At 32.8% G+C, this 13,420-nt stretch overlaps 1 protein-coding gene across 1 annotated transcript; it reads right to left on the reverse strand.

The window, feature by feature from the left end:
- Positions 1-4,235: 4,235 nt before the first annotated feature.
- On the reverse strand, positions 4,236-7,382 carry LOC145001161 (receptor-like protein EIX2). Its single transcript, XM_078960513.1, has one exon. The coding sequence runs from the start codon at positions 7,178-7,180 to the stop codon at positions 4,337-4,339; it is 2,844 nt and encodes a 947-aa protein (XP_078816639.1). The 5' UTR covers positions 7,181-7,382; the 3' UTR covers positions 4,236-4,336.
- Between the last annotated feature and the right edge of the window lie 6,038 nt (positions 7,383-13,420).

Below are 13,420 nucleotides of genomic sequence, written 5' to 3' on the forward strand. Positions count from 1 at the left end.
GATAAAAGGATTTTAATTTGATAACAATTATTCAACTTTCCTATATTATATGTTTTTAAAATTGGTTATCTGATTAATTCTTCAATGGATTTTACTATAATATGCCTACGAAATGATTGGTTGAGAATAAGCCTTACATTCACACAATATATAAGGTTTCTACTTGAACCTAACTAACTATATATATATATATATATATATATATATATATATATATATATATATATATATATATATATATATATATATATATATATATGATTACAACAAATACAAACCTTATTTTATGATAGCTTCATTTTATTTACTTCTTTTTATAGTTTTTTAGCACATTTCATTCACATTTTAGTTAATTTCCATGCATATTTTCCTTTTTGTTATTTTTATGACCATTTCGGGGTACTTTCTAGTTTCTTGAGCATTATTGCAGATTTTTCTTGGAAACTAGCGGGGCGGCACTCTTGGGAGGCGATTGGGCTTGAAGGGGATTGGAGATTTCGTGCTTGATGGCTATGAAGGTGATTCATGGGGTGGACTTGTCAATTGCTTGAAGGCTTGGAAGAATTGAGCTTTAAATTTGAAAGATGCGTGAGAATTCTTGAGTATGCAAGATCAATATTTGGGAGTGTGCGGAAGTTTTGAGTGATGTGGAATGACAAATTGGGCTCAAATTGAAGAAACATTGAAGAAAAATGGGCTAGAAACTGATTGGACTCGAACTGGGCCAATGGATTAGCTGTGGGGGCCCAAGACTTGAAGAAGCCCAAAATTCCCGTCAGTACCCGCGGCCCGCGTAAGATTCCCCGCGGCCCGCGTGGATTCCTGACAAGGGCAATTTCGGGATTTTGCTTAGAGCTCTATATTGGGAAGGTTGGTGTGCCTCTTTAGCATTATCTTGGAGGTCCGATTTTGAGCTTTTCTCTCTGGAGTTTGGAGCACTTTTGGAGGCCAAGAACACTTGAAGAACATCTTCTTTTCACCTCTTGAATCTTGTCAAATGTTTGGTACAATCTTATCTAACTTTGTTCATTTGAGTTTAGCCATGCTTGGCTAAACAAATCTTGGTTGACTTTTTGTTGAATTCTTTGAACTTTTGTTGGATGTTGAAGAATCTATGAACTTGTTCTTCAATCTTTATGGAAATGTTTTGTGTTTCATCATATTATAACTACTAGTATGTTTTTATTCATGAGTTTAAACATGTTTGTGGTGATTAGTTGGCTAATTTCTTGATTAAGTAAATGATCCTCAAATTAGCAAGCAACAAGTGATTTTTGTGTTGTTTTTGCTTCACACAATCATAAAAACATTTCCTCCAACATGGTGGTGAAAGCAATTGACTCCTCTTGGATTTGGTGATTTTTTGGTTCTTAATGCTAGTTGACTTTCACTAATTACATGCTATTTGGAATTAGTGACTTTGACTAAGGAAATTGTTATGAGCTTCTCTAGCCATTTCAACAATTAAGAAAAGTCTAGGTAATCTCAAGCTCCTTGGATTACTATAACCAAATTAAGGATTTAAATCAAGGTATTGCACTATTAGATTCTAATGATATGTTCATCAAAAGTCAAAGTGAGGAAACTTTAAGTCAACCATCTCTCACTTATTGATTTTACATCAAACTCTTATTTTTGTTGCATTTGTCTATTTAAATCATAGTTAACTCTAGTTCGTTTCAAGTATTTCAAAACACCAACCCCCCCCCCCCCCCATTTTATTTTTATTGTTATTTCACAAGTATTTTTACAAAGAGATTTTTCATAGAGTTATCAAATTGAACCAATCTCCGTGGATTTGATCCCTTTACCACTATACACTATTTTAGTGTGTAATACTTAGGGTTATTATTTGTGTTGGCCTCGACAACCACCATTTTACTTGTCAAATGTAAAGATTTTTTTAATCATTCTCGCCCTCAAACACTTCAGTGTCTGTTGACACATCATTATCATAATCTGAATCTTCCTCATCATAATCAGTCTCGCAATCAGACACGTTATTAATGATACTCGCTGGTGGGTCAACTTCAATATCATCTTCAACAGATTTAGAATTTTGAAAGTACCGGCTAAATTCGATTTATAGAGTGAAATTAGAAGAAGCATTACTAAGAACGACATTGGTTGAATAATTGTCGACGTTTTCAATGGGATCATGGTCGACATTTTCAATGGGATCATGGTCAACATCATTCATCGGTAGATCCCAAATTCTCATGCAATTAACATTTTCAAGAACCCACCGTTGGTTGTCATTTTCATCACATCGAGAAGGTTCTTGGATGTATAATACTTGTTTGGCATGCGTAGCAAATATGAGTTGATCTTCACTGCTGAATTCGTGTTGTGGGTCGATACTGGTGAAAATATTATCACATTTAACTCATGCAGTATTGAATCACTTGCAACGAAAAAGTCTGGTGAAATAGTTATGAGGACAATGCAACTCGATAATCTCTTCTAGCTGACCATAATATTTTTGCTTATTCTCTCCCTCAGTTAGAACCCCGAGTTTTGTGTTGATCGTTGGGTGTCACGCATAAGTACCATAAACCTAACATCATTCACTATGCAGCCGATGTAAGTAAAAGCATTCGCATGCGCACCGATTGAAAGAGCTGATAACTCCTTGTTAAACTCTAGAGATTTTTGTTTTTGCATATCATAGACCTTATGAAGGAACCATATAGGGAATTTAATTTTTCATCACTTTTAGGATGTAATGATTTGAATTCACTACATTGATGAAATATATATATATATATATATATATATATATATATATATATATATATATATATATATATATATATATATATATATATATATATATATATATATATAGGAAAAAAGGAGTAATTAAAAACAGACAATGAATTAAAAGATAAGAACACTTACGCAATATACTTTCTGACTTCCTCACAACTATCGAGCACGAACCAATATAGACGTTTTCTCTCCTCTAGACTGAGATTTTTCATTTTCTTTGTGCTATCCGGTCAACGCTTAGACTGAAACACTCATAACTTTGTTTCTTCTATGACAACATCCTCGTTTCTTTCAAGATGATTATATATTTGTTATTTATATCATCTTTTTATTTACATATAAATACCTACATTTTCACATAAAAATGCCTACATTTCATATACTTACATTTTCACATACATTTTTTCATACATGCACATACATATATATTTTTTCATACATATTCACACATACACATTTGCATATACATTTTACATACATATTCATACATTATATCTAGATTTCACATACCAAAATATACACATTTCACATACTAAAATATATATATATATTTCATATACATTAACAACTGAAAAACTAAAAAACTAAAAAAAGAATATAAAAACAAAAAAAAACCTATTGTTGCCGGAAAAAGGAAAGTTGTCGCCAAAAAATTCGACCACTCACCGGAAAATGATGAAAACGGTGGTGTTGTGGTGGTGGTCACCACCGGAGTTTACTTACAATCACAAAAGAAAAAATTAGGGTTAAATATTGGTTAGAAAACAAGAGAAAGAGAAAGGGAAGAGAAAACACACCTTACCAAAGGTTTATTGTCGCGGGAAAACGCCGAAAATTGGCAGAAAACACCAGAAAATGAAAGCCTGGAAGCAATCTATGTTAGTGATGGTTTGTGTTGGTGTAGAACGCCGGAAAAACGCAGCAGAGGACCTTGGTCGTCGGAGCTTTGCGAGAGGGAGGGGTACGCAGAAACTGAGTCGTCTGGGACAAAGGAGTGGTCAAAAGGATGCTACCTTTAGCGGCGACAAGTTGGAGGGAAAAACATGTACTATTCTTTGGTGCGTAGTAGCCGTCCGATCTAAAAACAATTGAATGGTCACGATGATATTCACGCGGATCGCTATCAATAGCGACAAGATGTCGCAATTGGTGTCGCCGCTATTACTTCTCACCTGATGAAACCCGAACCGATGGATCACTATAGCAGCCTACGGTCACAATCAAATGGCATGTTGCACAAAAGGATCACTGGTGGAAGCCCTTTAGCGACAACAATAACCTTTAGCGACGACATTATCTAGTTCGCCGCTAAAGGCCAGGGTCGTCGCTAAAGGTTACCCTAAGAAGTCATTTCCCCTTTTTATTATACCCTTAATGGTTATTACTATTACTTTTTTAAAAGAACCTTCTTAAATATAAATAGAAAATATAAACTTTACATGATGCCTTATTTCACACAGCGGTGAAAAATGGCCACCTGTGGTGTTGGTGGCAGTTTTATTGATAACTGGGACTTAAAAATGAATGCCAAATACAAAAATGAAACATGGTTTTACATGGCTATCTATGTTCGTCTTTTTTGCAAATTTGCAATTAACACAACCACCTTCACATAAACCCAATCTTCAAAGCTATCAAGAAACATAAAAAAAGCAAATCTTCCACGACGGTTGAGAAGCAAAGCACCACATGCTACGCAAAATCCAACAGTGAAACCAATGGCCCCACCAACATAAAACCAACCTTGAAGTTCGTCTATACCTTCCCCCTCACTTTCACCAATGCTATGTTGTATTCCCGATTCTTCATCTCCAGGACATTTTTTGGTAAGGGGAGGTCCACAAAGCCCTAAGTTCCCTTCGTATCTTGAAGGGTCAAAGGTCTGAAGTTGTGTGCTGGATGGGATTCTCCCTGACAAGCTATTATCTGAGACGTCTAGGTAATTTAGCCAAGTCATTTGAGACATGCTTAATGGTATTTCTCCTGAAAAATCATTTCTAGATAAATCCAAAGTTAAAAGATTTTTCATCTCACTGATGTTCCATGGAATCTTTCCAAATAGAACATTCTTTGATAAGTTGAGTGCAATCAGTTGATCAAGATTGGTAATCTGATAAGGGATTTCCCCTGTTAAGTTGTTGCTTGACAGGTCGATGCTCCTCAACAACTTCATATTACTTCGGATGAATTCACGTTCAGTTCCTTGCCACTGGATCATCACATGGTCAACGTTATATGAATATATTATTAATATATCGTCAGGATCTAAATTCTGTAGTTGAGAGAATCCTTGTTGCACCATGATCGTAAGATTACTCAAACATGAGGGGATTCTTCCATGGAAATGGTTCACGGACAAGTCTAGAATTTGAAGACTTGTTAATTGACATAATTGTAGAGGGATGCTTCCAGAGAAGTTGTTTGATCTTAACATAAGAACATACAACCCAGATAAGCTTTCCCCGATCCAAACAGGCAAATTACCAGAAAACTTGTTGGCCCCCAAATTCAATGACTTTAAGCTCGTGCAATTCTTAACGGACAAAGGAAATTCTTCGGAGAAATCATTCTTGTATAAATCCAATGCCTCTAGCTTAATCATAGATCCAAGAGAGGCAGGAAGCCTTCCAGAAAGATTATTGTGTTCTAAATTAAGAACTTGTAGTTCTTTGAAATGCCACAAACAATCTGGAATTTGTCCGCTTAGAAAGTTATGAGAGAGGTCAAGAATAACTAAAAAGCCATGGACAACCTCACATAAAAAGGAGATTCCTCCAGAGAATTTGTTTCTGGAAAGATTTAGTAATGCCACAGTGGAAGAGACATTAGTTATTGGACCGTCAAAGCTGTTGGAGCTTAAATCTATCACTGAATTGCTGTCAAAATTTGATGACAGATCTGGTAGTTTGCCGCTTATGTTGTTGGAAGAAAGATTCAGGAATGTTAACCGAGAAGGCCATGAGTCCCAAAACTCGAGAGGAATTGTATTTGAAATACCATTATTTGCAATATCAATATTGATTAGATTTTTCAAATTTTGAATCCATTTGGGGAAGAGAGGCCCAAACTTGCAAGAGCTTAGTTGAATAGATTCTATATGAGAACGGTTTGACATGTAATCAGAGGAAGGAAATTCTTGGAGTGAGTTTTCGGAAAGATCAAGATGTATAAGCTTGGGCAGTTCCCACAGTTTCTTACTTATAGTTCCTTTTAACTGATTCTCAGAGAGGGACAGAGATGTTAGGGATGTGAACTTTTGGATCTCATCAGGCAATGACCCTGTAAATTGGTTTGTTGGAGCATACAACCATTGTAATGAAAGCGATGTGCATCCAGACAAGTTGTTGAGAAAATCAGGAAATTTGATAACACCAAAGTTGTTATAGAAGTAAAAACGTTCCAAACTACAGAGGTTACCAAGATATTTGGGTATCCCATCTAACATGTTGCCAGAGAGATAAAATCGGACAAGGCTATTGCTGGTTAATGGGAACAACCAATGATACATGGACGAGGTGAGATTGTTGTCTCCAAGAAAAAGGTATTTAATAGAGGAGGAAGAAGAGTTGATAATTTGTGAAGAATATGGATAAATGACCTGTGACAGCTCACATCCCGATAAACTTAAAACTGAGAGTTTCGGGAGACTGAGAATAACATCTACCCAATGATTTATTTTGGCCAGTGAAATCCTATCCATTGCAAGTCCCTCCAGATGAGACAGAGGAGACAACCACTCAAGATTCTCAACTCTACACCTTCCAACCTCGAAAAGGTAAAGCACTTGCAAGTTGGTGAGGTTTCCCAACTCTGGAGGAATGGTTCCATAAAGAGAATTAGATGAAAGGTCAAGGTATTTTAATTCTGTCAAGGAACCAATGGACCTGGGAATGGTTCCATAAAGAGAGTTAGATGAAAGAGAAAGGTTTCTTAATTCAGTCAAGGAACCAATGGACCTGGGAATGGTTCCATTAAGATTATTGCCGCCAAGGTCAAGGTACCTTAATTGAGTCAACGAACCAATGATCGTGGGAATGGTTCCATGAAAAGAATTTCCAGAAAGATCAAGAAGATTCAAGTAGGTTAAGTTAACCAATGAATGGCTAATCTCACCTACAAGGCCACAGGACACAATTTCAAGCTCTGTGACATGACCACCTGTTTGGTTGTTGCACGTCACTCCACTCCATTCACAGCAGTTGTCTTGTTCAGCTGTCCACGTAGAGAGCCAATCATAAGGGTCTTCAAGAAGAGCTTTGAAATGAAGGAGAGCATCTTTCTCCTTCTCAAAACACTTTTTCACAGAGACATTATGATCTCCTCCTCCCACTACTGCCAATTGATTGGCAGTTGTAGTCTCAAGACATAACAAGAGAAGTGAGAATATTAAAAAAACACAAGGATGCATGATGTAAATGCAAATCTTAATTGGTGATTTTTTTTGTTTGTATTGATGAATATTTGAAGATGCCCCATGCAAGTTTATATAGTGCCAACTTTGAAAATGAAGGATTTAAGTGGATGGCGTCAACTACAGGCCTAAAAAATAATAAATTCTGTTTTTTTTTTTTAAATAGTAGGAACAAAGTCTTTTTTTTCCTTTTATTTTTATCAATATGGAAGCATTATTTTCATCTTGTGATATCTTTTGGTCCTCATCTTATGTCATACAAATCCCAAAAAACAAACTAACAAAATCAAATACACAAATCATTTAGGAAAAAGCACAAATGGTAAATAGGTAATGAATTAGTGCCTGGAAACATTATGTGTCTTTTGGCTTAACATGTTATGTCAAAAAGAAACAACCATATATAGTTAGCTTTCCAGATCAAGTGCTTAATTTATTAAGCCTATTAAGTCATAAAGAATCAGCCCCTAAGGGCCTAAGTGCTGACTGATAAATGATGAATCTCCAGAGAATGTATTGGATAAAATAACGCTAATTGTTTTTGTATTTTGGATTAAATGAACCATTCGAATAAGAGAAAATGACCATTTTACCCTTATTTAGCAGGTTGTTTGTTTGAGAATTATTGTAATGTGAAACTAAAAATCAGTGTGATGCGACCATGAGACTTAAATATGTTTGTCAAAAACAACCATAACTGTCCTGTAATTATTTTGTACAGATAGTGCAAGACCTTTTTCAAAGCATTATTTCCTAAACAATAAATCAGAATGTAAACGAGTTGTTATATTCAGAAACATTGAACTAAACCCTAATTTAACGAGGATTCATGCATATCATATTCCCGTCAGTTATTAAACAACTTCTATTTATGTCTAATGGAGACAATTCTTCCAATCCTATGCAGATTTAATCTCTTAAACAGATTTTTGATACCATTTAGAAAAGTTCCAACTTCCAACATAAACATTAACCCAGAAACAACTCTAATTTATGGAATCAATTGAGGTTTTCTCAATGGAAACAAAAAGGCACCGTTCCGTTAAAACTAAAAAAAATTAAGGAAAAAAAAAAAGAAACAGAGAAACATCAGTCAACAGAAAATGGAGAAGAGAAATGGAGGTTGAGAGAAAGAGAGATGATCGAAAATGAACAGCTGAGATGGTCCAACAACTTACCTGATGGAAGAGGCCGAGGGAGGAATAACGAAGATGTTAGGTATATGTTGCTTTCACATGATTAGTGGACAACACAAAAGAGTCACCTATCAATCGGCACCCACAAAGGAATAATAAGCACTAAGAGGACTCCAACGGACCACTACTAATATTATTGTGGGATAGAGGCCCAAATCACTCCAATCACATGCCAAATGAGACACTAATTTTTTGTTGAAATAATAGGCACTAAGAGAACTCCAAAGGACGACTATTACTATTAATGTGGTGGGATAGAGGCCCAAGTCACTCATGCCAAATGAGACACTAATTTTGTGTTGAAAATAATAGGCACTAAGAGGACTCCAACGGACCACTATTACTATTGTCATGGAATAGAGGTCCAAATCACTCCAATCGCACACCAAATGAGACACTAAGTTTGTGTTGAAAACTTTTGGCCTTTAAATACGGCGGTCGCTCAATTACTACACAAAATCATTTTTACATTATAACTTAGGGTTAATGACTTAAAAGGGTAATTAAGTTTCAATTTTGTACAAAATACACCATTGAAGTATATCAACCAACTTAACAAATCGTTCACATAATACCATCTTAATCGACTTTTCTTTCTTATATTCCATTGTGTATCTGGTTCTACCGATTATGAGGTAAATATGACTTGAAAAAAATCAACAATTACTGATCATCGTCCTCTCCATCTCCAGGGCGAGGCGGAGACAATAGGGGGGCTGCCGGATGCCTTGCCCCCCTCAATCTCTTTTAAAAAGAATAGCTCTCTTATATATAAAATAAGCCTGTGAGTAAATATTTATCCCACTTCGGTAACTATTAAAGTAAGCCCTTCCAAATTATTTTTATAAAAGAAATTGTTTTATGTGAATAGAATGAAGTTGTGAGAATTATGACTAATTGAGACCCACATCTAATAAAAATGACACTACCATCCAAATATTTTTATTTTAATAGCCTATTGATTTTATACCTTATTTATGTCAATTCGTAAATATGAAGTTCTTAGCTATATTGTTATTTAATTTAATTCTCTAATCAATAAAAACGAAATTTTTTAAACCTTATTATACATTTTATTTTTTTGTAACTTGTAATTAATAATTTAATTATAATTGAACTTAAAGTCAGATACTACTTTGTATATTTTTATAAATTTTATTTAATTGCATTCTTCTAAAATGGAACATAATATGATATTCTCTGTTTTCTAACTGGTTCTTTTAATATTAATAGGTTAATACATAACAAATATGATTTTGACCGTTTGAAGATTTTAAAGATTATTTTTTACAAAGATGAATATACTTCCTATTTAAATGAATTTTTTTATGTATCAATTTCTTTTTGAATTGTACATACTCTTTTATTATACTCAATTATGATATTTCGATATAAAATTATTTTAATACCTAATTACAATATAAGCTCCTCTTGTCCTAAAATTATGACTCCGCCGTTATCCATCTCTTCCTGGCTTCCGTTCCAGGTCTAACCGGAGACCTGCTGAACCTCCCCCTTGCGCACTGCCTTTTTTGAGCCGACATCCAGACAACCCCTCGTATGCAAATGTTCATCGTCCTCTCCATCTAAAAACCTGCAACAAAAATCATAAAAGGGACCAACAAAAAATGCTTTTGCTCACTGACAAGTCGGAACCACCTCTTGTTGCTTTGCTTTGCTCCAAGAAACATCAACAAACTAACCCATTTTCCAGCCCCTGTGGGGATGCCTTTTTCCAGCCATGGGATACTACCTTTGAAAACTCGAACACCATCATCACCTCTTACGTACCTGTTTTACAAAAAAAAAAAAAAATTATATTGGAAAAATAAGATTTATATTGGAAAAATAAGATTTTATGTGAAAATATTTTTTTTTTGTTTAAATATGAGTTTTAAAGAAAAAAAATATTAGAAACAAACTTTTTGAGAAAAAAAAAAGTTGTAAAAAACTAAAGTTAAGTTGAATTCACAATAAAATTCTAAAATTTGGGCAAAAAGGGTAAATTTTGGACCAAAATTGTAAAAAAATTTAAAATTTGGGCCAAAAGTGTAAATATTGGACCAAATTTGTAATAAAATTTGAAATCTCGGCCGAAAAATGTAATTTTTGAAAGTTGGATGACCTGTTGACCGGGTCAAAGGGTTAAATTGAATACGATTACCGGTATTTGGGACTTAATTGAATAAAAAAAATATATAATGACTAAATCGATTATGAGGCCAATATGTAGGATTTTTTTTTGCAGTTTTCCATATAAATAATGAAAAAAAGTCTAGAAGATTTTTCATCTGAGCATTTCCATTCTTTCATTTTGGAATTTGGATCTTACCCTACAATGATGATCAAACCCACCAACACATTTATCACAATTTCTGTGGTGTTTGCTTTACTTTCGAACCTATAACAAATTAAAAAACAAGATTTTAAATAATTTGTCCAGAAATCAACAATCATATAATAAGAAGTTGAGTATACAAAATACGACTTCAGAAATCGAATAAAGTTTAATAAAAAATGATTTTTTTTTATAGAAAATAGATCCTCAGCATCGCATAGTGTACAAAATAAAGCTTCTTCCTCCCCTCCTTGTTGCATATCCTCATCTTTTCTACAATCCTCTATTACAATACAACCACAAAAGAATCCCCAAACTTTTGAACAACAACCTAAGCTACCATTATCATATATTCCAACATTCTGAAACCCAATCTTGCCAGCTTCTCCTAGATGATCCATTTCCTGATACCCAAAAAAAAAAAACATTTGCTTCAAATGTTCGAGTCAATTAGAAGTTCCCATCCATGTCGCATAGCCATGATCAATAAACGAAGTCAAAAAACTCAAATAGCCATGATCAATAAATGAAGTTAATAAACTCAAATAGCGACGACAATCTTATTGATTGAGCAGGTGGAAGAACAGATGGATTAAAATGGCAGCGTTGGTAGTAGATACGATGGCGGCAAGGGGTTTCAACGGCGACAATCACAACGGTAACAATCAATAGGGTAATCGATTAACTTGAATCATGAGAAGAGACAATGGAGCTGGCGATCAATTGTAGAAGAAGAAGAAGAAAAAGAAGTGGTGAATTAGAAACGATGTTGAGTATGATTTAGGGCTAATGCTCTAAATTTATCTTTGATTCTTGAGTGAAATCAGGAAATTGATTATCTTCCATAATTAGCTATGCAAAGATTACTATAATACTCCTAACTGATTTATTTAATTATTTATTTTCTCCTAAATTCTTATAGGTGCATTCATGCACACAATTGTTGCTAAAAACATTTGAACCTATCTCTCTCTCTCTCTCTCTCTCTCTCTCTATATATATATATATATATATATATATATATATATATATATATATATATATATATATATATATATATACTAGCGGTCTACCCGCGGAATGCAACGGACGGCAATAACTTTGTTTTGGCAATTAATTTTATTTCGGTGAATAGTTTCTAAACAAAAGTTAAAAATTTCAATAAATATATTTCTTGCGACGATTTGTTTAACGATTTGTTTAACTGTGGTAACATTTAAAAATCAATAAATAACACAATGAAGTGGACGATGTTTGCACATGGTTTGGTTAAAAAGAAAAGTTTATTATTATCTTTCGTCAAAATAAATGTACATTTTTTTGTTTCAAAATAATTTGTATGTTGTTTTCGTTTAACATATAAGCTGATTGTCCATATTATAGAGTTTTGTAAAAAAAGTAGAGCAAATTACACATCTATTCCATTTTATAGGATTGTTGATATTATCTATATTTTTTATTTTCTTTTTATATTGGTATACATATTAAGTTATAATATGGAACCTTTTTATTTAATAATTTATTGGTTAATCAATATATTAAAATAGTTGGTTTCCCGTCGATTTAAATTAGACATGTTTGATTTTTATTGTCAAGAATTTGTTTTTATTTAAGATTTTCTTTCTTGTTTTGTCAAACATTTTCAAATATAAAAATAATAATAAATTTCATGTAAAATGCATAGTTTTATTTTCTTCATATTGAAATTATTATTTATTTTTGATAATTCTTATTTTCATATTTGATATAATTGATGTGTATATATGTATAATAACGCTTATTACCACTATATTTAAAATGAGTAATTTACACGAATGGTTCCTATGGTTTGGGGTAATTTACGCGTTTGATCCCTAATTTATTTTTTTAACTTGGAAGGTCTATATTATTTGTTTTTGTTACGTGTTTGGTGCCTACTTTTTGTTTTTGTTACGTGTTTAGTCTCTGCCTTACCTAAAAAAAATTATTTTTTAAATAGGAAAAATGATGGGGTAGGTAAGGTAAGGTGAGGGGTGGGGTTAGAAGTGTTTATTTAAATAAATTAAAAAATCAAGGATAAAATAACATTTTTAGGTAAGACAGTGATTAAGTACGTAACAAAAACAAATAGTAGAAATCTTTCGAGTTAAAAAATAAATTAATGACTAAATGCACAAATTACCCTAAAGCATAGCGACCATTCATGTAATTTACTCTTTAGAAAGTAAAAGTTTTAAACTTAAAAAAATAATGAATAACTTTATCTTCGTTCATTTTCACTTTATATTTATAATCTATATTAATAAGTAATAATTAACTTGTATTTTTGTACATTTTGTATAATGAAGATAAAGATTATAATCAATATTTATAGACATAATTTAACTTATTATCCAAGTATTAATTAACCTCAATAATAAAAGTGTGAGTTATAACCTTCAATTTAAATTTTGAAACACGTTTTTTATTTGCTATTTTACATAAGGATTTATTAATTTGTATAATATAATTTTAAATTGAATATTTATCTATCTTTTCCACCTAAATAGGGTTAAGTTATAAAGTTATTATTATTTTATTGGTTGTTACTTGTACCATGAGCTAAATCGTTTGGACGTCTTAAAAAATAATATTATTATATTGAAACTATTTTTGAAATAGTGAGATTTCCTTTATAATGTATTATATATATATATATATATATATATATATATATATATATAT

This window comes from Lactuca saligna, chromosome 6 (assembly GCF_052625555.1).
Source record: "Lactuca saligna cultivar CGN05327 chromosome 6, ASM5262555v1, whole genome shotgun sequence".
Lineage (NCBI taxonomy): Eukaryota > Viridiplantae > Streptophyta > Magnoliopsida > Asterales > Asteraceae > Lactuca > Lactuca saligna.